Source organism: Vulpes lagopus, chromosome 2 (assembly GCF_018345385.1).
Source record: "Vulpes lagopus strain Blue_001 chromosome 2, ASM1834538v1, whole genome shotgun sequence".
NCBI lineage: Eukaryota > Metazoa > Chordata > Mammalia > Carnivora > Canidae > Vulpes > Vulpes lagopus.
Genome location: NC_054825.1, coordinates 109,002,310 through 109,027,138, shown reverse-complemented (window position 1 = coordinate 109,027,138; position 24,829 = coordinate 109,002,310). Strand labels below are relative to the sequence as shown.

Sequence of the window (24,829 nt, the reverse complement as noted above, 5' to 3'; positions counted from 1 at the left end):
AAATAAAATGATAAAAAAATAATAAACTTACAAGTAGAAACTATGGGAAAACAACTAAAACAGATGTGTGTAAAATACCTAGAATAATGCTTGATACAAATTACACACTCTACAAATCAAAAGAACTATCCAAAAAAAAAAACAAAAACAAAAACAAAAAAAAAACAAAAGAACTATCCATAAAGAGGCACCTGGGTGGCGCATCCAACTCCTGATTTCAGCTCAGGTCTGATCTTTGGATCATAAGACGGGGCCCCACACTGGACTCCACATTCTACACAGAGTCTGCCTGAGTTTCTTTCTCCCTCTCCCTCTATCCCCTATACCCTCCCCTGCGTGCACTCTCTCTCTCTCTCATAAATAAATCAATAAATCTTAAAAAAAAGAAAAAGAAAAAATTAAAAATAACTATCCATAAAACTACTGGTTTCCACTTGCTGATACCAGAAAAGTACTAGCTGAAACAGATAAGCTTTCCAATCTTTGGTCAGTCTCTTATGAAGTCTACTACAGTTCCTATTCCTTGTTCATGGGGTTTTAATTAGTACCATTCCACTGGGTATTTATATACAAAAACCAATGCTGTTATGCCATCAATAACTCAGAAGTAATATTACTCCAACAGAATAAAAATTAAAGTGGCATTTTTCATTCCCTTGCTTAAAACCAGCAGCTTAGATCAAATGGTACTGCTTATCTTGCCCAAAGAATTAAAAGCACATAGGGTTTATAATTTCCTCTATGTGCAAACTACATAGAGGGGCTTGGGGGTATCTATACCTTAATTACCTAACTAAACAGTCTTTTTTTTTTTTTTGGTGTTTTTTTTTTTTTTTTTTTTTTTTTTCAGATTCCACTCTGCCAGGTACTCATCAACCAGGGAAATGCTCCATAAAATAGACATGCTTTCCCTTACTGAGTTTACCAGGCTAGGGAAGGATACAGATCAGCAAACAGCATTTCCATCATATTTTAGGCAACCAGTAAATTAAGATTTTCTAGCTTTCTCAGCTTCTAAAAAAATTGACAACTCTGCAAGAAAGCTTAAAGTCAAATGGTTTTTCCTTTAAAACACCTGAAATACACTAAATCAGCCTAGTACAAAGATGTATTACATCAATACTTTTTTGTCTCCATCTGTTTACCAAGTTCTTTCTCAAATAAAAGCCAAGCAACAAATGATAGCACTTTCCATTTGACTTTACTCAATAAATAGAGTAACTACACCATAAACAAAAATGATTTGGTTAACATTATGTGTAGATTTACATTAAAATTATAGAAGACACTCTTGGTATTAAAAATATGTGCATAAATTGTTCACAGATTCCATATACCATAATATCAAACATAAGAGACCCATTCAAATTAATTTGATATGCTTAAAGTATGTTCATCTGTAGCATTTTAATAAAACTAAAAATATAATCTGTGGCCAAATTTTTTGGTGTCGTATTTTATTGTTACTCTCGCATTATGAATAATCTGTAATTTTTTTTATTATTTTGGCAGCCAACAGTAAAAATTTTAAAATCAGAATGTATAAACTTCTTCTCCTTGTGGTTAAGAACAATGTGGACAAGACAGATCTATGGATGCACCAAGCAACAGAGAAACAAAACAGAAAAACCATGAGAATATGGTATATTCAAAGGGCACAAAAACAACGAAGAAGTATTCTCATTTCCAAAGCTTAAAACAGCAGTCCTCCCGCCCATATCTTGATGCATCAGAAGAGTTTAAACATAAAATGCACTATCTACTATCGTTCCCTCTTATCTGCAGCTTTGCTTTCTGTGATTTCAGTTACCCATGGTCAACCTAAGTCAGGAAGCAGATGATCCTCCTTCTAACTCATCATCAGAAGGTCAATAGTAGCCTAATGTCACAGTCTCTATTATTCATCTCACTTTATCTCATCATGTAGGCATTTTACCTCTCACATCATTACAAGGATGGGTAAAGTATAATATGATATGAGAGAAATACCACAGTCATATGACTTTTATCACAATATACTGTTATAATTATTTTATTATTGCTGTTAATCTCTTACTGTGCCTAATTTATAAATTCAACTTTATCAGGAGTATATATGTACAAGAAAATGCATAGCATATATAGGGTTCAGTACTATCTCCATTTTAAGGCACCCACTGGGGCACACCCCCCCCCATATGAATAAGAGGCACTATTATAATAGTGTAAAGATATAATTTATTAGAAACAGTCATTAACATTAATCAATCACTTACTATGATCCAAAACACTGTCCTAGGTGTTTTACAACTAATTTAATCCTCACCATCACCTTATTACTACTCCCATTTTTATACAGCAGAAGGAGATTAAGTAATTTGTCCAACATCAGAAAGCTGCTAAGTGACAGAACCAAGATTCAAACCTAGATAATCTTGTCATAAAGCTCACACTCTAACTATTTTGTTCTGCCAAAGATAGTAGAATATGTTCTTCAGGCTAAAATTTCAACTCCAATCAAAAACAGAATTCATGATGTCTCATTACACAAGTTCCAAGCGCTAATCCTTGGTGTCTAGGAGTGTGTGAGTGGAGAAGGGGAGGGTCATTAGTACGGAATAAACAGAGGCTGAGGAGAGGGAAAAACATGCTTCTTCACTGATTTATAGTTTGATTGATATACTAATCTTAAAGATGTATTTGTCCATCAATTATCAATTTCATTTCATTTTTCCATCGCTCTTAAATTAGCATTGCTCAATGCTAATACAACCATTAAGTGCAAACAGGAGAACCAAAATGGCACGGCAATGTAAGATTGCCACTCAGCTGATTCAGAAAATGCTTAAATGAATCTGAAAATGCTTTTCAGACTCTAATAAAAACTGTTTTAAATACAAAATTTACATTTGCTGAAGGAGAACTCCCATACATGCCTCAAAATATCTTTAAACTCAGCAGATAAGAACAGTATAGTTATAATAGAATTTAAAGATAATCAATATTGAGAATACCCCTTCCCCACCCATACCCAACTTTTTACCTATGAGGTCATTGTCTGCAAGAGAAAATGACTGCAATCCAGTCAGGTGGTGGGAGAGTATAAATGAAATGCAGTGGAAGGTCAGAAAAGAACTACATCAGGATGAAGTCAGAATACTCTTTAGATCTGGGGTTTGCTCCATAAGCTCCACAAAGTGTTTCAATGTACACACTCCAACATAAGCTGACCACAAGTGTATTACTTGATAGCCCTTTCAAGGCAATGTATTTAAAAAATAATACCCTCCCTGACAGTACATTTAATATTTGGCAATCAAATCTAGGTTTTTCTTCTTTTAAATTGAAGTACAATTCTTATACAGTGTTACATTAGTTTCAGGGGAAATGGACCTAGCGGGTATTTGCTAAGTGAAATAAGACAAAGATAATACCATGTGATTTCATTGATAGGTAGAATTTTTTTTAAGTTTATTTAAAAAAAAAAAAATCAAACACTGAAGAAAAAAAAAAACAAACACTGTTTTACAAAGATAGACATTCAAAAATATTCTCCCTAACACTATCACGGACTACAGGAAACTAGGCAAAGTAAACCTTCCTAAAAATAGTACTTAAAGTATGTAGTTAGATATTCATTAATTAAACAAGCAGAATAGGGACACCTGGGTGGCTCAGTGGTTGAATATCTACCTTTGACTCAGGGCGTGATCCCATAGTCCCTGGATGGAGTTCCCCATCGGGCTCCTCACAGGAAACCTGCTTCTCCCTCTGCCTATGTCCCTGCTTCTCTGTGTTTTTCATGAATGGATGAATAAAAATCTTTTTTTTTTTTTTTAATTTATTTATGATAGTCACACACACAGAGAGAGAGAGAGAGAGAGAGAGAGAGGCAGAGAGAGAGAAGCAGGCTCCATGCACCGGGAGCCCGATGTGGGATTCGATCCCGGGTCTCCAGGATCGCGCCCTGGGCCAAAGACAGGCGCCAAACCGCTGCGCCACCCAGGGATCCCTAAAAATCTTTTAAAAGTAAAAAATAAAAAAATAAGCAGAATAGAAAGTGGCAGGAGAAATTAAAAAAAAAGAAAACAGGAACAATATACGTAAAAGTAGAATGTCTAATAAACTTATAATCAACACAAAATGTTGGTGAAATCTAAGAGGAGCATCATATGGCTAGTTATAGCTTTCTTTTTCTGTTTAATAGCTCTCCAGGTGATCTGACACACAGCCAAAGTTATTCATTTGATCACTTTCATTTAAATCTCATCAACAGAAACATTTTAGATTTTTAAAACTTTTAATGACATCTTTATACATACAACATTATAGTGTGTCTAGTTTCCAAATTGGCAGTTTCTCAACTATAAATACCAAAGTAAGTTAACATGATGGACTGAGTGATACCTGTGTCAGCTAAGTGAAAACTCATGATAATCAACATGAAATATCATGACAGTATTTTTAAAAAGTTCAAAAGTTTCATGAATAAAACAATATGAACATATATGAAATAATATGTAGTGCTTTATGCACAGAAGATCTGGGTATTTTATTATTAGAATGTAAAAGTACAAGGAAATTATTCACATCAAGCCTTGCCCCCATGTTCAAGGACTTACCTTCTTTTTATCCCTCATCGAGCCTTTGCCTCGGACCATTATTTTACATCCCGTTTCTGCTTCAAGTTGTTTAGCAGTAAGTCCTCTAGGTCCAAGGATTCTTCCAACAAAATTAAACTGGGAAAAAAAAAAAAGTCACTACATATTATTCACTTGCTTGAATTTATAGCTCTCATTTTAAAACATATTTTTACTTTGTCAAGTTAAATATTTTTAAATAAATCTTAGAGACTATAAATTTCTAGCCCAGCTTGAGGATATAATTACATGAGCGCATTGCTCAGCATGAAGTTTCCTATGTATTAATACAAATCATGAATTAGGAAAAACAGGTACTATACTGAACTGTCCATCAACATGCAATCTAAACCAGAATATGGTGTATATTAAAGAGTTTGACAAAATCTTAGATGCCACGCAAAACAAATCCCTTCTACAAGACTCTGTAATGTCACCATACAGGGAATTGTTCATTATGTTAGTTAGTAATTGCATTCTTTAGAGAGATTCTTGGGGAAAAAATCTGGTCTCATTTATCTAAGAAAACACTTTCTCCAAAGAGAATTTTAGGGGTCTTTTTTGTTTTTGTTTTTTAAGATTTATAAATTCATAAGACATACAGAAAGAGAGGCAGAGACATAAGCAGAGGGAGAAGCAGGCTCCCTGCAGGGAGCCCAATGTAGAACTCAATCCCAGAACCCCAGGATCATGACCTGAGCCAAAGGCAGATGCTCAACCATTGAGCCAACCAGGCACCCCAAGAATTGTAGCTTTGAGTCAGCTGCCATAACACCAATGGCCTAATTTGAATTCCATCCGATACTAAGTATTTCAGTCTTGACAGCATATATTGTTTGCACAATTTTATGTCTGCACCTTATTTTTCTTCCTTCTTTTTTCCATTTCTAACTTTAACTTATACTACTAGTTTTGCAAGGAGCCTTAATTCTTTCCATGAGTAGGATAGTGATAAAAATAATATATAAATAACTGCCATGCCTAAATAAAAACTTCTAGTACAAAGGCCAATGGGAAACACAGACTGACTCTGAGTACTGAAAAGTAAAACTTCCTCTTTCACAGTCAACTGCACAAAAGACAAAAAAATGGTTATTTGCCATCAATTCCACAAAAAGCCATGCTGGTTTTTATTTATTCAAACAGGTACCGATTCTTATGTTTATAGCTTCCTACTTTTTTCTTGCATCTGATCCTACTATTAGTATGACATTACATAAAAGTAATATGTTAGCGTTCACTGCTATAAGAGTTTAAGAAGCTAAGGCATTGCTCCAATCTTCTGCACACTATCAGCTTTTTACTTTCCCTCCCCTAAAGCTGCTCACAAACACTACCATTATCTTATGGGTGATAAGCAAATCAAAGATGAATAATACAACACATACCTACATGGGGAGAGAAAGTACTCTTCCTCAGAGGATTCTGATAGAACTTTTCCATCCCAAGACTCATAGACTGATCCTATAAGCGCTTGATCTAGCTCTACAAGATCCCCAATTCTGAAATTTACCTTTATATTCAAATGAAACCCCTTATCCCTGCCTAGTTCCTTGGTGTACAGTACTTTATCTACTCTTTAATCAACCTAAAGCCCTGTCATCAACTCAAGAACTATACTATTATTAAGCGTTTAAAAAACTCTAAAAGCACACAGATCCCAACTGGTATCCAAGCTACAGTAGTGAATAATAATTAGGAATTTGAAAGTCACATCAAGTAAGCCTGAATGATATAAGGAAAAGGATACACTCTGGTAGAGCAGTACTGATTCGTCTATGTGTGTACAGCACAATACATATAAAAGGTCCAATACAAGGTCTGGCAAATAGTGGACAATAGCCTACCAAGTCCACTACAAATTCACTTTAGGAAACCTCAGGCCCTCAACTAAATACCCAGCTTAGAATGTCCATAGACAGGGATATTGATCCATAGCAAATTTACTCTAGAGAACTCCAGAGAAACTTGATACTCAGAGTTCTGAAGAAAACCAGAAAGAAAAGGTGGAAGCAGTATACAGAACACCAACAAACAGGGATCTAACTTGTAGGTAACAGGCTTGAGTTTTTGCCTCCATAAACAGCATTTGGCTACCTTTTCAAAATTGACACTTCAGGTGATCACCTCAAACTGAAGCCTGCAGTGGATGAGCCCAGTGCATGAACACAGAAGTTCATAATTCAAATGTTCAGCGCTTCACACTGAAATATGAATAGACAAAGCAGGTTCACCAAAGACTTGAGAAGGCTAACATGAAAGAAATAGTACAAAATAAAGAAGCAGGCCAAGGAACTATTCCTTGAGGAAAAGACTATTCGTAAAGAAGATAATATCCAAAAAGAAGTCCTTTGTAGATAGCGCTGAACTATTTCCTAAAAATGGTTACATAATTCCCCAAAGAAGAAAATAAGTATTTTTGATCTACTTCCTTTACAGACTTATTAACATTTTTTTTTTTTAAATTTTAGCCATTCAGGTGCACTTGCTCAATCTCTGAATTAGCATTCTCCTGATTACTAGTAAAGTTCATCCTTTTTTCAGGTTTATTGACCATTCGGATCTATACTTTTCTTGAAACACAACTGAAGTTTCTAGACTATTTTTCTATTGTGTTATTTAGTGTTTCCTTAATTGATTTCTACTTTGTGGTTACATGTGTAGCAAATGCCTTTTCCCATCCTGTGGCTTGCCTAGTTGTTTGTTTTAAGATTATTTATTTATTTATTAGAGAGAGAGAAAGAGAATACGAGTGCAGAGGAACAGGGAGAAGCAGATCCTGTGCTGAGCAGGGAGCCCAACACTGGACTCAATCCTAAAATCATCACCTGAGCCAAAGGCAAACATTTAACAGACTGAGCCACCCAGCCGCCCCTTGCCCTCCTAGTTCTTTAATGATGCTACATAACTGAATTTAATTAGATTGAATTAATTTTAATGTAGCTCAGGTTATTTCTCTTCATGGTTAGTGAGGTCTTTCCCCATCTCAAGATCATCAGGATGTCTTTCTGTATTAACTTTTAGAAACTTTAATGTTCTTTCACATTTCTACCCACCAGAAATTAATGTCTGTTATGGTACAGCTTTTTCTCTTTCCCTCACATGGATACCCAATTGTCCTAGCATTATTTTATTAAAAAGAACTATCCTTTCCCAATTTCTGTATGGTACCATTATTGTCATAAATAACACCTATATATACTTGGGTCTATTTCAGAGCTATTTTATTACATTCATCTATTTGATTACCCATGCTTTAATGTCACACTGTATCAGTTATGGTAACTTTATAATAAATCTTGATGTGCAGGACAAAGTTATTCCACCTTGCTCTTACTCAAGAGTGTGTGTCTGCCCTTGGTTTCTGTACAGATTTTAAAACCAGTTGGTCAAGTTCCAAAATAATACTGGTGGTAATTTTAATTGAGATATTACAACAGAGGCTTCAAAACCATGAGCACAGTGTAATTTCTTCATTTGGCCAGGTCTTCTTTAATTTCTATCAAGAATATATAAGGCTTTTTTATTGTGACTTTACTCATTTTTGTTAGACTTATTCCTAGATATTTGGGAGTTCATTTTTGCTATTGTATATATTTTTTATTTCATTTGTTTCTTGTACATGAACACAAAACTGATTGCTCTGTATTAAACCTTGTAACCAGCAGCCTGTTTCATTATTCTCATAATTTTTCTGTAAGTATTTCTGGATTCCTTACGTAAACAAACCTATCACTCGCAAATAATGACTCTTACATATCCTTTTCCCTTCCCAACCATATGGCACTGGGCAATGCATGTGAAGTTAAAGTCAAAGTCAGCCTATCATCCTTCACTTGTTACAGATTTCAAAAATAAAGTTTTCAACAGTTCACTCTACAGCTCAAAGTAATCTGTACTTTTTGTAGGTATACTTCATGAGATTAAGTACTTCCCTCTATTCCTGAGTTTGCTAAAGGCTTTTATTTAAATCATGAGTGGATGCTTAAATTTATCACATTTCTTTACCATCTGTTGAGAAAATCATACTATTTTTCTTAATTTTGTTAGTACAGTTGATTATAATCAATTATCAAATGTTAAACAAGCTTACATTCCTAAAATAAACTCAAGGTGATCTTGATGCATTACCCTTTTCACAAATTGTTAGGTTCAGTTTGCTAGCACTTTGATGATTTTTTAAAAAATTTATATGCATAAATGGAATTGGCTTGTAATATTCCTTTCTCATTACATGCTTCTTGGGTTTTGGCATCAAGGTTATTCTGACTTCAAGATAGGCTGAGATGCATTCTCTCTTTTTCTACTCTCTGGATGGGCTTGTAGAAGACATGTTATTTCTTCCTTAAATTTGAATAGAAGAAATCCGTGGTGAAAGAACGTGGGCCTAGAGTTTTTTTTCTGTGCAAGGTTTTTAATTATAGATTCAGTTCTTTAATTCAGGTTTTCTCGCCTTTCAAATGTCAATTTTTGGCAACCTGTATTTACCTAGAAATACATTCATATTGTTTAAATTCTTAAATTTGTTGATGTAAAAGCTTAAGTCTAATTTTCTTCTCAGTATCTACAGAATCTGTAGTGATGTCCCCTCTTTCATTTCTGACTGGTTATCTATGTCTTCCTTGTTCTTTATAAGTCTTCCAGTCTTTTCAAAAAAATTTCCAGTCTTTTCAAAAAATTTACTTTTGCTTTTACTTTTACTGCCTGGGGTAGAAGGACTTACCCTTTACCCCCTTAAAGATGCCACTGCATTGTATGCCACTGCATTGTAAACTCGTAGCTCCTCTCAACCCTCAAATCTGGGCTAGCACTGTGACTTGCTTTTCCAATACAAGTAGTGGGAAGAATATCTGTGTTAAAAGCCTAAATTTAAATCTGTTTTATGTGCATTTACTCTGCTAGAGCTCTATTATTCCCATGCAAACAAGCTCAGACTAACCTACTGGAGAATAAAAGACAAGTGATCCAGTCACCATCAATGTCTCAGCAAAGAGCCAGACAACTCATAAAAGCAGAGGCTCCCTAGACAACCTACAGGTGACTGACTATAGATGCAGACCAGAAGAACTACTTTGCTGAATGCAATCTAAAGGACTAGCCTGCTAAAGAGATGTAAGAGCTAAATAAATGATGGTTGTTTTAACGTAAGTTGTTGGGATAGCTTATTATAATGCCACAAGAGCCATCTGATAGAATGATTCTCTTCCTTTTGTGGTTTCTCATCTTTAATAGAGTTCTATTCTTAGCTTTATTATTTCCTTCCTTCTACTTCTTTTGGGTTTAATCCGCTATGTTTTTTCAGCTTGCTGAAATGGACGCTTAGCTTACTGTACCTTCTTTTCTAATATATATATATATAATATATATATTATATATATTATGTACATATATGTGTGTGTGTATATATATATATATATATATATACACACACACACACACACATACACACGTTCAAAGCTTTAAGTAGTCCTCTAAACTGGTTTTATCTGCAACCCGAAGTTTTGATATGCAGTATATCCCTTATCATTCAGATCAAATAATTTAATAGTTATTGAATATTTAAATGTTTTTCTCATTTCAAACATAGATTTCCTAATCATCTATTGATTTCTAAATTCTACATTATAATAAAAAAAACATAGTGTGCAGAATATCCATCCTGCATGGTTTGTTCAGACTTTTCAGCAGAGCATAGGGCCAATTTTTCTAAATATTCCATGGATGCTCAAAAAAAAAAAAAAGCAAATTCTTCCATGATAACTTTTTTTCTATTTTTCCTTGTAGTTCTATCTACTTTGCCTTTATATGTTTAGAGGCTGTGTTATTTGATATATACAAATTTAAAATTCTTTTTTCTTTTAAAGATTTTATTTATTTATTCATGAGACACACAGAGAGAGAGACAGACAACAGGCAAAGGGAGAAGCAGGCTCCATGCAGGGAGCCCAACGTGGGACTCGATCCCAGGTCTCCAGGATCAGGCCCTGGGATGAAGGCAGTGCTAAACTGCTGAGTCACCCAGGCTGCCCCAAATTTAAAATTCTTGTAGCCTTTTACATTATGAAATTGCTCTCCCTCCAGGAATACTTTTTGCCTATTGATATTCATATAGAGGTAAAGATTTTTTGTTTTGTTCTTCAAAGTGTCTTTCGTGATCCTATTACCCTTAATCTTTCATTATCCTTATATTTCAAACAGGACTTCTTTAAACAGCAACAAAATGAGTCTGTTTCTTGACCAATCTTGTAATCTTTGAATTTTAACTGGAACACTGAGCCCATTTACAGTATGTGATTATATCTACAAGCTTTACTAAAGTGCTAATTGCCTGACCTCTTTTATGTTCCTTTTACTTTTTTCTTGTCTTCTTGTGGGAGGTGGGGGTGGGGTCAGGGACACAGACGGAAATGAGCATGTTTTCTCCCTTTCTTCTTTTTTTGTTAGCCTGAAAGTTACATGCTTGTCTATCCTAAACATGCATCACTGAATTATCAAGCAGTAATGTTATTTTGTACTTTCACCTCTTTCCTATTAAATGCAAGGACCCCAGACTATTTAACACCATTTATTCCAAACCAATTTATATGACATTAGGTGTTTTTCAAAATTTTGTATCTATTTTTAACTCAACAGATTATCACTCTATACAAATAATGTACATTTATATTTACCCACACATTTACCATTTTCATTGCTCTTTATTCCTTTCTGTATCTTCAGTTTTCCAAAGAATGTCACTTTTATCCATCCTAAAAAACATCCTAAGTATTGCCTTTAGTGAACATCTGGTAATGTAATCTCTCAGTTTTTCCTTATCTGAAAATGTCTTATTTTTGATGAGTATGGAATTCTTGTTTGACAGTTATTTTCTTTCAACACCTTAAAGACCCTTTATTTTGTCTGTTTTCCTCTGTCATATTTCTGAAAAATGAGCTGAGTCTTGACTGTAGGTTTGAAGGTAATCTTTTCCCTCTTGTTCGCTTTTACAACTTTTCAACATTAGTTTTCAGAAGTTTTACTATGATGTGCCCAGTGGCTATGATGTGGCTTTTGTTTTACAGTTCAGTTTCACAAACCTCTGATGGCTTTATTATTGCTTTGGTTTGAAAGTTCTCAGCCACACTCCTCTCAAACACTGCTTCTGTGCCATTCTCTCTTCTCCTAAAACTACAATTACATATATTAGACTTTCTCACGATTTTCTTCTCATTTTTCACAGTTTTTCTATCCCTCTGCTTTTCCATGCTATTTTCTTCTAAGCTACCTTCTAAGTTCACAAATTCTCTCTTCAAACGCTCCTGTAAATCTTCTGGTAAACGTGTTAATTCCAGTTAAAGAATTTTTTGTTTAATTTTTCTTTTACAGTTCCCATTTCTCTGCCATATTTCTCTAACTTGTCCTTTTTTCACCTTCTACATACTAAACATAGCTCTTAGAAAATTCTAATACCTAGAGTCCCTGTGGAGTTGTTCTTGTTCTGTTGTTTATTGTTTTCTTCAGATTTTTGTTACTGTCATCTTATCTTCTTGTGATTTGGGTTATTTTCTAGTGGGTGCCAGACACATACATAGCTTTCAGAAATTACATAAGGTCTAAAATGATGTTACCCTCTTCCAGAAAGGATATGCATCAGCTTTTCCCAGGGACCTACTACTACTAACAATCCAATATCGTGTGTTTAAACAATTTGATGCTGACATGCACTGTCTGTGAGAACCTGGGAAATTCTGGTTCACTTTTACTCCCAGAATTCACACCCATCAGCATCCCTCTCCCCTAAGCAAAGACTGGGGATGAGGAGTCCACGTAGATAGGTTATATACTCCAACTTCTGTCCCCCAAAGTTTGGTCTTCTCCAGATTCAGAAAACATACCAAATGAAAGGTTTCTAAAACCCAGACTTATATCCTTGATTATCTGCCCTCGATCTTCCTGGGACTCTGATGAGTTCAGCAAATACTTCTTCGTCTTGTGTCCTATTTCACTGGAATTGTTCTGAAATACTAACTACAAATTTACTAGCTGATCTGAATTACCCTGGTAGCTCTTAAAACAGAAGCCCACAGCATTTTTAAAGTTGTTGCTTGTCTTTTAATCTAAACAGATCCAGAAATAACATAACTTCAAATAGTATGGGGTAAAAATACATCAAAATGAGGGTCTGAGGAAGAGAAATAAGGTACATACCACAAAAAGTCTATCTATAGGCCTGGCCCTATGTTGGCTCTTCCTACTTATCTGCCATTTCCTAACTCTACCTTTTTACATAGTCACAGATTCTATAAAACTTCACCTGTCCCTGCCCTCCACCCCTGAACAGAAACAAGACTCTCCACATCCCATCTCCCCTCATTTTGTTTAGTTTGGGTATTTTTTTAGTACAACAGAAAATAGGCTTTCATTTTGAAATTCAACTCACTAAAACATTTATTCAAGGTCTGTTATGTAGTAGAGTAAAAGAGATGTTAGAGATTTAATTAAAAAAAAAAAAAAAGAAGAGGTGGAGGAGGAGAAGGAGGAGGAAGAGAAACTCTCCCTGCTCTCATGAAATCTGTGAAGATGCTGTTACTCTATTTGTTACCTTGACTGTTTCTTAAAATAAGCGGCCTTGACATCTCTTTTCTCTCAGTAATAGCTGTGCTCTATATATCCTTTTCCAAGGAAACTCATGTACTGGACACATATGGAAAAGAACGTCTAGAAAAATACATTATAAACAGAGATAATTTAGTGCTTCAAATAAGTGATATTTAGTTGGTTTTGATTTGTGTTCTTTGTCAAACTGCTTGGCATACACTTTGTGACATACACTTAAAAGATCATTTTTGACACATCGTATTCCTTCACTTATTAAACTTTTACTGCCAGAACCACAGTGTTAAAATTAAACAGACTTCTACCACAACTAAGTAATCCTCACAATTATTATCTAAATAAAAAATGTTTTAAAACCGGTCACAAGCAACGTAATAAATCTGCAAAACAAAATTTTCCTAACCTAAAAAAATGAAACAATCTCTACTGCCCAAGAATCAACAAACTGGAGCTCAAGTGTGTTGAAAGTGCATACCACTGGGATTCTAACACAATTGAAACTGTCAAGGTCATCCTTCTCAAAATGCTGTTAAGTAGAGAATAAAAGAAATTAATCATAGCAGCTGCTTTGTCTACTGCAACCAATTTCCAAGTTAATATCGTTTGCCTTGCATTAAAATTCATTCCATGTTGATTTATCATGCTAGTTCTGCAGCTTCATTCAATTAAAACAATGTCACAACAGTCAAAGAAAATCATTTCAAACGGCCTGAGTTAACTGCAACTTTAAAGGCCAAAAAAAGGGAAAGAGAGAAGAGAAGAGAAGAGAAGAGAAGAGAAGAGAAGAGAAGAGAAGAGAAGAGAAGAGAAAGAAGAGAAGAGAAAAAGAAAAGAAAAAGAAAAAAAAGAAAAGAAGAAAAGAAAAAAAGAAAAGAAAGAAAAGAAAAGAAGAAAAGAAAAGAAAAGAAAAGAAAAGAAAAGAAAAGAAAAGAAAAGAAAAGAAAAGAAAAGAAAAGAAAAGACAAACGAACAATCATTAACCCCACTGTTAAAGTACAGACCTTCTCTGTGGCTCAACACTTATATTTCTGCCAAGTGGCATGTTAATTTCTAAAGAAGAGGTTAACAACAATCATGTCTAACTAATGCTCTTAATTGCTGCTCATATTTTAAATAGAATTGATGTTTTTCACAAAGACAAAATACAAAGTAATATGGCAAATCTTTCCATTAACTTTTTAAGAAATCTATAATTAAAGATAAAACCTTCAGACATTCTATCAAAACAAATAGTAAAACATGGCTTTCCAAAAGTATTTCAGTGAAACACTTGTAAAAAATGTTAAAAAGCAATTTCTGCTTAAAATTTTGTAAAAATAATTTTAAAAAGAACATGTGCTTCTTTGGATTGTTTTTTTGTACAACAGATTGATAATCTTTTTAAATACCATTTCTGGTATTTCTGAAGTGATTTTATAGTCAGACACCTTATAATCTTATATTATTTCATATGTAACATAGTTGGCATGAAACACACACACAAATGCATATTTGTTGAAGTCCTTCTTTTAGCAAATAACAAAAGATATACTAACTCTAACATAGTCAAAACTAGTGAGCCTATATTGTGCAAGTACATTAAGATGAAAGTAGTCATGGTTATTTAGCAGTACAACTGGTTTTATTTTAAAATACCAGAAGAGGGGCATCTGGGTGGCTCAGTCAGTTAAACATCCAACTCTTGATTTCAGCTCCAATCACCATCTCAGGGTTGTAAGACTGAGCCACATGTTGGACTCCGAGGTGGGCATGGAGCATGTTTGGGATTCTTTCCCTCTACCACGCCCCCAACAATGCACACTCCCCCTGCTTAAAAAATATATAATTAAAATAGAATAGAATAAAATAAAATACCAGAATAATGATTTGTTTGATTTATTGTTTTACTGATCAGCTCTAGGGTTATGACAGTTAAGGAGAAAATATTAATACAGATTAAATATAGAAGTTTGCTGTGTCTACATTCACTGTGAATAGCACAATGTTCTTCCATATTCAAAAACCATTATCCAATACAGCAAAGAAGTTGCTCTTGTCATTTACGAACAAATGAAGTTTCAACACGTTTTTGATTTTCATGTTCATCTACGACTCATTAATGCAAATGCAGAAACCAACCAATATTCATGTCAGAACTGTATACTCGTTCATCAATTCGAATCATGGGTTTGCCCAGAGATAACAGAAGTTCAGCAAAAATCATGAAAGCATTCTGTAAAACACATATCCACACACCCCCAAAACAAAAAACAGATTGAATATATCAAAATGTCTTGCGTTTTGGGGGGAGATAATGTCTTATCCCTTTTCTGTCTCCATATTAATTCTAGATAAGCAGCCAATAAGTCTCCTTATGCTACATAACTATTACCTGAACCATTTTGTAAAAACTTCCATATATAAGGCCTTTATAAACATCTGCTAGTAGCACAATGCTATTCAAGAAAAGGCATTTACACCAGCAAATTTAAGTGTGTGTATGAAACCACCAAACATGAAATTTGTAGCATATAAATCTGTATAATCTAAATTATAGGAAATCTCCATCTTTTGAGTATAGATAAATTGGGAAAGAAGCTGAAACCACTCAAAACAAAAACGGGAATAAGATTATTTTTTTCTAGAAGCTAAATAACAAGTGCTTCAGAAAACAAACATTACTTAACCAATTAAAATAAAAATATGAAGGCAATGAAAGTCAACAAGAGTTTTATGACACAAGTAGATGACACAAGCATTTATGATACAACTTTTAACAGTGTAAAGTTCCAACTCTTATACACAAGGCCCCTTAAAAGGTCTCTAACTACTTTTGAAACTTTTGTTTTTGCTGTTATCCTTATGTTTAGACACATAATTCATCGTTCTATTAAAAAAAATGTACTTTTTTCTTTAATGGCAGGTACTTTCAAGTTTTCTTTCCTTTAACACCTTTCCTTCTTCTTCTTTCCCTCAAAATATGTCAAATCCTCCTCAACACACAATACTGAACTCAAGTGTTCCTCCTCCTGTGATTTTCTGTATTCTCTGATTCCCAGAGACATTTGTTTTCCCCTCCAAAGTGAGGATTTCAGAGCACTATGTACCCATCTGCTTCATAGCTCTTATCACATGATACGCCATAATGCAGATGTCTCTTGCAGATCATTCCATAAGCCAGAAACCAGTATCTCATCCTCTTTATTATTTTTTTTTATCCACAGTGCCTCACACAATATAAAGCACATTGAAGAAGCTAGTATTTATTCAGACTGTTGGATGATACAATTTAAAAGCATTCACAGAAATCGTGATTTTTTTTCATTCTCATGGTAAAAAACTAAATCACTCAGTCATATGCAGCAAAGAACTCTCAAACATTTCAGAAATTTCTCAAATGATAAGCCTGATAACACTGATCTCAGGGTAAATTCCAAATGACAAAATCAATGATGCCATAGAAAGAAAATGTTATTTCCACTTTCCATTTCAATACGGAAGTATCATGAGTGCAATGACTATGTCATTCAACATTTCTTAAGTGTTGAGTACACTGAAGTATTAGTTTTACTATGAGTGCTCCAATATGAATGAGCTTCTATGCTTAGAACTTTGCATGCATTAAGTCACTTAATCCTCATAACCTTGCTGAAAAGACAGTTATCATTATCATTAATCTTTAATACAGAAGAAGTTACAAAAGTAGCCCCAATCCTAGAATACCTCGACTGAAGACAGAGTTTGGACACTTAGTCATAAGTATAGTATAATGCCTCTCTTCTGAAGACTTTAATCTATAAATCCTAAACACACCAGAAACTCACCTTTAGTTTCTGATTCCTGTTTAATCATTCAAAATGTTTGGTAAAAAGTTTAAAAAAAAAAACTCTCTTCAGATTCAAGTTTACTTTCAGAGTCCAAATGAGTTTTTATAATTTCTTCTCCACTTAGATCTCAAAACTTATCATTACTATATTACTATTACATAACCACACCTTGCTATTTTCATGTGTCTTTTACTGATTGGGATCATTCCTTAACAATCATCATATACATCCTCTTTACCATAAATGATACTTTTATATGAGTGAAAACCTTTATGTGATTATCACTTCATCCACATATCTCCATGAAAAATGTGTAACTTCAAAAAAGAGAAAGAGAAGAATATGATTATTTGAGTCAAAACTGAGCTTACAAGTGTCACTTCAAACTCTGAAAATAAATCTAGGAGATTAAATGTCTCGTTCTGACCTCAGATTTCAGATTACAGATACTATCTAAGGCTCTTTAAAATTGATTTAAATTTTGCTGCATAAACATTATCAACCTCATATACTATTTTGAAATTACTAATTCAGCTCTTATTAAAGTGAGCTGCTTTTTCTGGCACAAATTTTAGTCACACGTGGTAACTGTCTTTTACACCACCCTATTTCAATGTTCCTACACTGTTAAGAGCAGTGAAGCTTACAAACACTTTTGATCATTTCTTCGGTTAGTACAGTGTGTTTTTCATCTGTTACTCCTGATTCCTCTACAATATTAAATTACAAATCTTGCCCTGTAGTCTCTACTTTAAATGAATAGCACCACTAAGCAAAAGTCCTCTCTCATTGTTAGCCTCCACATATAAGAAACTAAGATATCTTAAAGTTTTCATTATTTAATCTGTCCCCTAGTCTTTACTTCAATTTCACTGCCTTAGTTCTCTTAGTCCTTGATACTCTATTACAGGATTACGCGTCTAACAGTATTTATTGTGAGGGCAGGGATTACATTTTTTGATATTCTTGTGTCTGGTGCCTAGAACAGGCCACACACATTTCTGAAATAAAAGATTGATGCTAAAATTTTACTGGTTTATACTCAGATCTCCTCACCTTCATGTTTCTAATTACTTTTCAAATTTTGGTTTTCTTTCGTCTTAATCTGTTAAAATTGCAAATTTAAACTGCTTTCATACAACTTATTAAAAAAAAAAAAAGGTAAAAGCTAATCAAAACAACCACTGCTCTCTAACCCCAAAGAAAACAATACAGATACATTTCTTTAAAGCTTAATTCCTTACAAAATAAGAAAGAAAAAATTATCATACCAATAATGAAAAATGGAGATGGCTAAGTTCATGCTAGATAGGTTGCTTACCCGATGATATTGTTTTTGGACTTGGGAAAAACAGTTTTCTATAGCAGGTCAAAACCAGATTTCAGGATGTACCTAATTTATTTACTATTTGTTTTAAAGGGTTGAATTTACTAAGACACGTAATGCTTTCCTTATGAAATAATTAAGTGAATTTAGTTCCAAGGCTAGTTTTTGAAATGTGATTGCAATGTTTTTCAAGTTAAGGCAGGTTCCATCAAAAACTAAAGTAGTTCTCCGCTCAAATTCAAACCAAAAGTAAGTATAATTGATGAATTCATTTACTCATAAAATAAATTTAGGTCATCTACTGTAAACAAGAAACTAAGATAGGTAGGTGGTCAAGCTCAAGTGGTATAACCTTCAACTACCCCACAACTCATTCTGTTTGCCAGTTTGGGAGGGAAGACTGCTTTACTCACTTCCAGGTCATAATGCTATCTCAAGATGGGCCAACACAGATCAACATCTCAAACTTTCATTTAATATCTAACAGAAATACCTTGATATTTCTGAAATATGAATAGCCCTGAGAATTAGGTTTCTCTCTAATTTTTGTATTACATTCCTTTGGTTATCTCAGAGACTATCTTAAGAGATATAGAGGTTAGATATCAGTGATTAGGTATCCAACTCATTGATAAGCCTCTTACAACAATAATTTTAACAGATCAGATCTTAACAAACTCTTTGGATAAAAAAAAAAAATCTTGTATGCAAAACTTTCTATCTCAGGTGGGCCTGGAAAACATTTGCTTACAAGTAATATTCCCCTAAAACTAAAGACCATTTTCTAATCTGTTCTTCTGAATACTAGTTTTTAAATGTTAAAATATTACTTAAAGCTTTAGCATTTTAAGACACTGAGAAGGCTTATAATTTTTAAAATTGTTAAACTTTGAGAAAAACCACAGCTAAACAAAATTTATTATTTTCAGAATGTCTTGAATTCCTTTTTGGTATAAGTTCTATTGACATCCTAAGAAATTTAGTATAGCTCAGACCATAAAAACCCTATTAAATATGTGATACAAAGCAGGCCTTCATATGCCCTTACAGAGTGAAATAAAAAGGAAACTTCCAAACTAAAACCACAAAGATAAAAGTCATGAAACTGACCTCACTAAATTATCAGTTTAAAGTTCAAAGTCAGGGATCCCTGGGTTGCTCAGCAGTTTAGTGCCTGCCTTTGACCGAGGGCGTGATCCTGGAGACCCGGGATCAAGTCCCACATCAGGCTCCCTGCATGGAGCCTGCTTCTCCCTCCCTCTCTCTCTCTCTCTCTTTCTCTCCCTCCCTCTCCCTCTCCCTCTCATGAATAAATAGAATCTTTTAAAAAAATTAATTAAAAAATAAAGTTCAAAGTCAACCATAACAGTTTCTCTACCTAAAACTTAAAAGATATGCTCAATATTATCAAATGCTACTGTTAAAAACTCCCAACAGATTAACATATAATCTGAAACACTCTACAATTCAATTTAACAAAAAATATACCAACAGTCCTTAAAAAAAATCAATAATCTGGGATCCCTGGGTGGCGCAGCGGTTTGGCGCCTGCCTTCGGCCCAGGGCGCGATCCTGGAGACCCGGGATCGAACCCCACGTCGGGCTCCCGGTGGATGGAGCCTGCTTCTCCCTCTGCGTGTGTCTCTGCCTCTCTCTCTCTATCATAAATAAAATTAAAAAAAAAATTTTAAAAATCAATAATCTATCTTTAGTAGTTTTATGTGTAAACAATTAGATATGTAGATCTTACTTTTAATGTATTGTATTTTCACTTATAATTAAGATCATATGTAGGCAAAAATTAAGCCTTAACCTAGATAATGAAAAGGAGATTTTGTAAATTAAATTCTGATTTCATGTCTGTCCATTTGTTTCTATGAACAAAGGCAAAAGTAGTTTATATATATGAGGACTCTTGAAGACTTTTGATTAATTCTTTCAACACAATAAGGAAGTCACAAAAGTCAAAGGAGCAAAGGCCTAATAAAAGTAACTGCACTGACCCCTTTTTTCCTCATAACCCATCCCAAACAAATGCTAGCTCAACAGCCAATTTGCAGGAGACAACCTTGAGAAATAAGTTAAAAAAAAAAATCAACAATTTTATACTATATACTCAACTAGAAGCTATGACTAGCCAAATTCAGGAAAAATAGATTGAAAGGGAACTTAAAACTCTTATTCTACCATTAACATAGATTATTATTATTATGAGACTGCAGGAAGTGACGAGTAATTATTATAAATCTGTTTTATTAAAGTGGCCAGGCTGGGATCCTTTTTGGCAAAAATATTTGAAAATGCCTTTCTCCGTCTTACAAATCTTTGACAGCTGTCTTCATGATAGCTTACACCCAAGACATTACCTTTCAAGGCTACAATCATTCAAAATTAAAATTCATTTTAAAAACATCAAAAAATCAGAGTTATCTTCATATTAAGTATCTGGAGAAAGTCTCACTGCAATTTTATATCACAACCCAAGTAAAGAGTTAAACAATCTAATCTAATCTGTTCATGTTTGTACTACACTACTAATACCCGTAACAGCTAGACCTTGACAGTATTTGGAACTTATCTACCACTCAGGCAGATCCTATAAAAGAATTTCTGACAACTCAAAACTGAATAACTAGGCATATTTAGTGACAGAATTATTACTGACTCATTGAAACTTAACTCCTATTTACATCAGAGTTAACTTTATTCACATAGTGCTTTATAAGATCTCCATGAATTCAAACAAGTCCTTACTAACTCAACCAACCAAATTACCAGTTTGATGGCCTATGTGTAACTTTAATCTTCTTCATGCCTGTCACTTTATGCATGTATGATAAACTTACATAGTCTTAAATGATTTGATGTAATCTACTTTATCTTTCATTAAAGACTATGACCCCTTCAAAAGGAATTTGTTTTCATGTTCACGACCACAAAAGCCAGACTGAGTGCACTCTAAGATGCCATATGTTTGTTATCTTTATTCTTCCAAACAATTTTATGAGGTGGGTCTTAGAATTTCACCAGCAAGGAAACATACTCTAAAAATTTAACAATCTGCTTAAAGCCAATGTGATAGTCTGGATTATTTTTCAGCAAGTATTTATTCCAGTCTCCTTACTGTGGACTGAGTGACATATTGCACTTTCTTAATTTCATTGCTTCTGACATTTGGTGTAGGACAATCAGCTGTTGTGGAGGGGCTGCCCTGTTCATTTTAACATGTTTAGCAACATCCCTGGCATTCACCTAGTAGATGCCACTAGTACCCCTACCCCTTGTAGCTTTGCCAACCCAGTATCTCTCCAGATACTACCAAATGTCTGAGAGGGGCAAAATCATCCACAATTGACAATCACTGGGCCAACAGAATGTTAGCAGATGAGAAGAGAGGCCTTACGTGTGCTTAAGCAATTTGGTTTCGCTCTGGTATTCCAGTGACCTACCATGAGAAGAGCATGTTCCTAGTTGCTGCTGCTGCCCCTTTGGACTGAGCCTTGCAAGAACACAAAGATCTAAACCCACCTGCAGCTGGCCTAGTCCTAGTTGCTGCTGCTGCCCCTTTGGACTGAGCCTTGCAAGAACACAAAGATCTAAACCCACCTGCAGCTGGCTCAGGTCAAGTGAAGCTAAGCCCCATCAGCAGAATCTCAGCCACAATACAGTGAAGGCTAAAGAGCACAAAAACCAATGTTTGTTACTTTAAGCCAGTACGTTTTAGAGTAACTTATTATGGAGTATTAAGACAGTTGTTGACAAAAACACCAATATGGGAGTAAAGCCAAGATTCAAAACTAAGGCCTGTCTGACTCAAAAACCCACTATTATTCAAGTATGTCCAAGAGTTTTCTCAACGGAATTAATATCTCAACCTCTAGGACGTGCTTGGACACTGCAGAGATGCAATAAAGTCTGCTTTATTAATAAATATAAATACTAAATATCAATTTTGAAGAAGTTTTCAGTTCATTTTCAATTCCCTTCCCATTCAAACATCATTAAGCCACTGATTAAAAAAATACTGTGAAGGACATTATACCACACTACTTCATTTCTCAAATACTAAAACTTTCTTCTCTTGTAAGTCCCAGAGCTAGACACAACCAAGTCCAAAACGGTATCTCCAAATTAATACTTCTATAAAATAAGTTACGTGCAAATGCAAAGAACAAATTAAAAGTTTAGCAGTATTTGAAAAAGTAAATGAATAAAAAAATAAAATAAATTTCCTCTTTAAAAAAAAAAAAGAAAAAGTGAAGCTTTCACACAGATATGTACAACAAATATATTTATACCATATACAATGGTAAATGTCATGGTAAATACTACATACTATTCTAGGCAGTGAGAATACAAAGAGACACAAAATCCCCATCCTCATGGACCCTGCATTCTAGTTAACAATTATACAGTATTATGGCATTTTTCAAGTGCTTTACGTGTATTAATTTACTTTTAACTCCTCATATACTTGTGAGAGACTATCTCCTTAGAAATGTAAGAAAATGGAGAACCATAAATGACCAGTAATTTGCCCAAAGTCACAAAATAAGTTGGTAGAGCCAGGCAGAGGTCTGGGTTGAGTCCACACTTTTGACTACTATGTCACATGCCCCTTCAAAGCTCTAATAATGAAAGCAGGGGCACCTGGGTGCCACAGTCAGTTGAGCTCTTGGTTTCAGCTAAGGTAGTAATCTCAGAGTGGTGAGATCCAGCCCTGCATCAGACTCCATGCTCAGTGCAAGGTGCTTCAGATCTTCTCTCCCTCTCCCCACCACTCATGCACACATATGTCTCTAAAATAAATATTAAATAATAAAAGCAGTTTTGAGTTAAATAGAATGAATTCACTTACAAAATCAAACCTACATGCAAATGGGGAAGGTGGAAGCATATGAAATGATTTCTAAGATACAGTAAGTGAAGAAAAGCAAGAATGCTCCTCCATTTGTTTCACTGTGCCCATTAACTAATTAATAATTCTGAAATAAATCTTTTCCCATACTGCCAAAATCTGACAGACCCCTATGTTTTACTTTAATAGTATTTCATTTTTTCAAAAGGTGATGACATAAATATCCTAATATAGACCACAAAACAGTTACTACTCATTTGGTATATATTAATAACCACAAAGAAAAAATCTTAAATTCTCACAACACACTTAACTTCTTTTTTTTTCTTTTTTGAGAGAGAGAGAGCGCGCGCACATACATATGTACACACACTGGGGGAGTAGGGGCAGAGGGAGACAGAGAGAGATATATCTTAAGCAGACAAGGACAGAGGCAGGGCTCAATCTCAGGACTCTGAGATCATGACTTGAGCCAAAATTAAGAGTCGGACATTTAACCAACTAACCCCACCCAGACACCCTAATTAACTTAATTCTTCTAACAGAATTCTTGTATAAAATATAACTTAAATTCCTGTAACAGAGTTAAAATTAAGGTATTAAAAAAAATTATCTGGAGAACCAGAATGGTTTTAAAACCCTATCACTCCTCTTATGAATTATAACTAAATTTCTCATTTAAAAAGCTTTGTTAAAATCGATATTGTTGGGTACCAAAAGTCACCCGCAACTCATCCACCAACCTGCCTATCTGGTATGCCCACACACTGACATTTGACTTCAAACTCAACACCTCTACATCAGAACTGCAGAATCCCCACCTTCCCAATGGGCTCCTGCCTTAGTCTTTTCTAGCTCAGCAACTAGTGATTCTGTTATTCAATGGATTAAAAACTTTGAGATATTCCTGGCCTTACCTCACACTCCATAACCAATATATCAGCAAATGCTACTGGCTCTAAATTAGCAGTCTATGAAGGATCCAAGAATTTCTACGTCCTCTTTTTCAAGTTCCTCTTCTGCCCCCTAAGCTGGTGTCCCTGTTGTCACCATTGCTCACAGCAGCCAGAATGAATCTATTAAAAAACAACTGAGCCCATGTCACTTCTTGGCTCAAAATATCTGAATGGCTTCCCATTTCACTCAGAACAGTATCTGATATCCCTACTGGGGCCCACAACCCCTACATGATCTTGTATCTTCCCACACCTCCCAAGATACTCATGCCTCAGTCATCGCACATGCTGTTCACTCTGCCTGGAATGTTCTCCCTTCACATAATTTTCATGCCTTCCTCCTCATCACTTCAGTCATGTCTCTGCATTCCTTCTCTCTTAAGAGATACTATTACCAAAAATACACAGTCATCATTTACATGCTTAGCCTACCTTAGTTTTTTCCATAACACTGACTGCACCTAAAATAAATATTCATTTGTTTATTGCCAGTTTCTGCTACCACAATGTCTGCTCCCCAAAAGCAGAGGCACTGTTTAATTCAACACTATACCTGGCTCCTGGAACAATGCTTGGCAAAAGAATCACCTGTTAGCCCTGCTTATTCTGATGATAAGAGCAGCGCTCCTCAAAATTTAACATGCATCAGAATCACCTATACGCAAATG

General features: G+C 34.6%; 1 protein-coding gene across 9 annotated transcripts in view; it reads right to left on the bottom strand.

Moving 5' to 3' along the window:
* The window catches only part of QKI (QKI, KH domain containing RNA binding), a 162,102-nt gene that overhangs the window by 95,780 nt on the left and 41,493 nt on the right, over positions 1 to 24,829 (bottom strand). For all 9 annotated transcript variants that reach the window (XR_005986249.1, XM_041745511.1, XM_041745512.1 and 6 more), the window contains one exon: positions 4,602 to 4,718. Coding sequence is in view for 8 of the 9 variants with exons in the window: in XM_041745511.1 (XP_041601445.1) it covers positions 4,602 to 4,718 (117 nt within the window). In the remaining variant the exon portion in view is untranslated. The remainder of the gene's footprint in view (positions 1 to 4,601; positions 4,719 to 24,829) is intronic.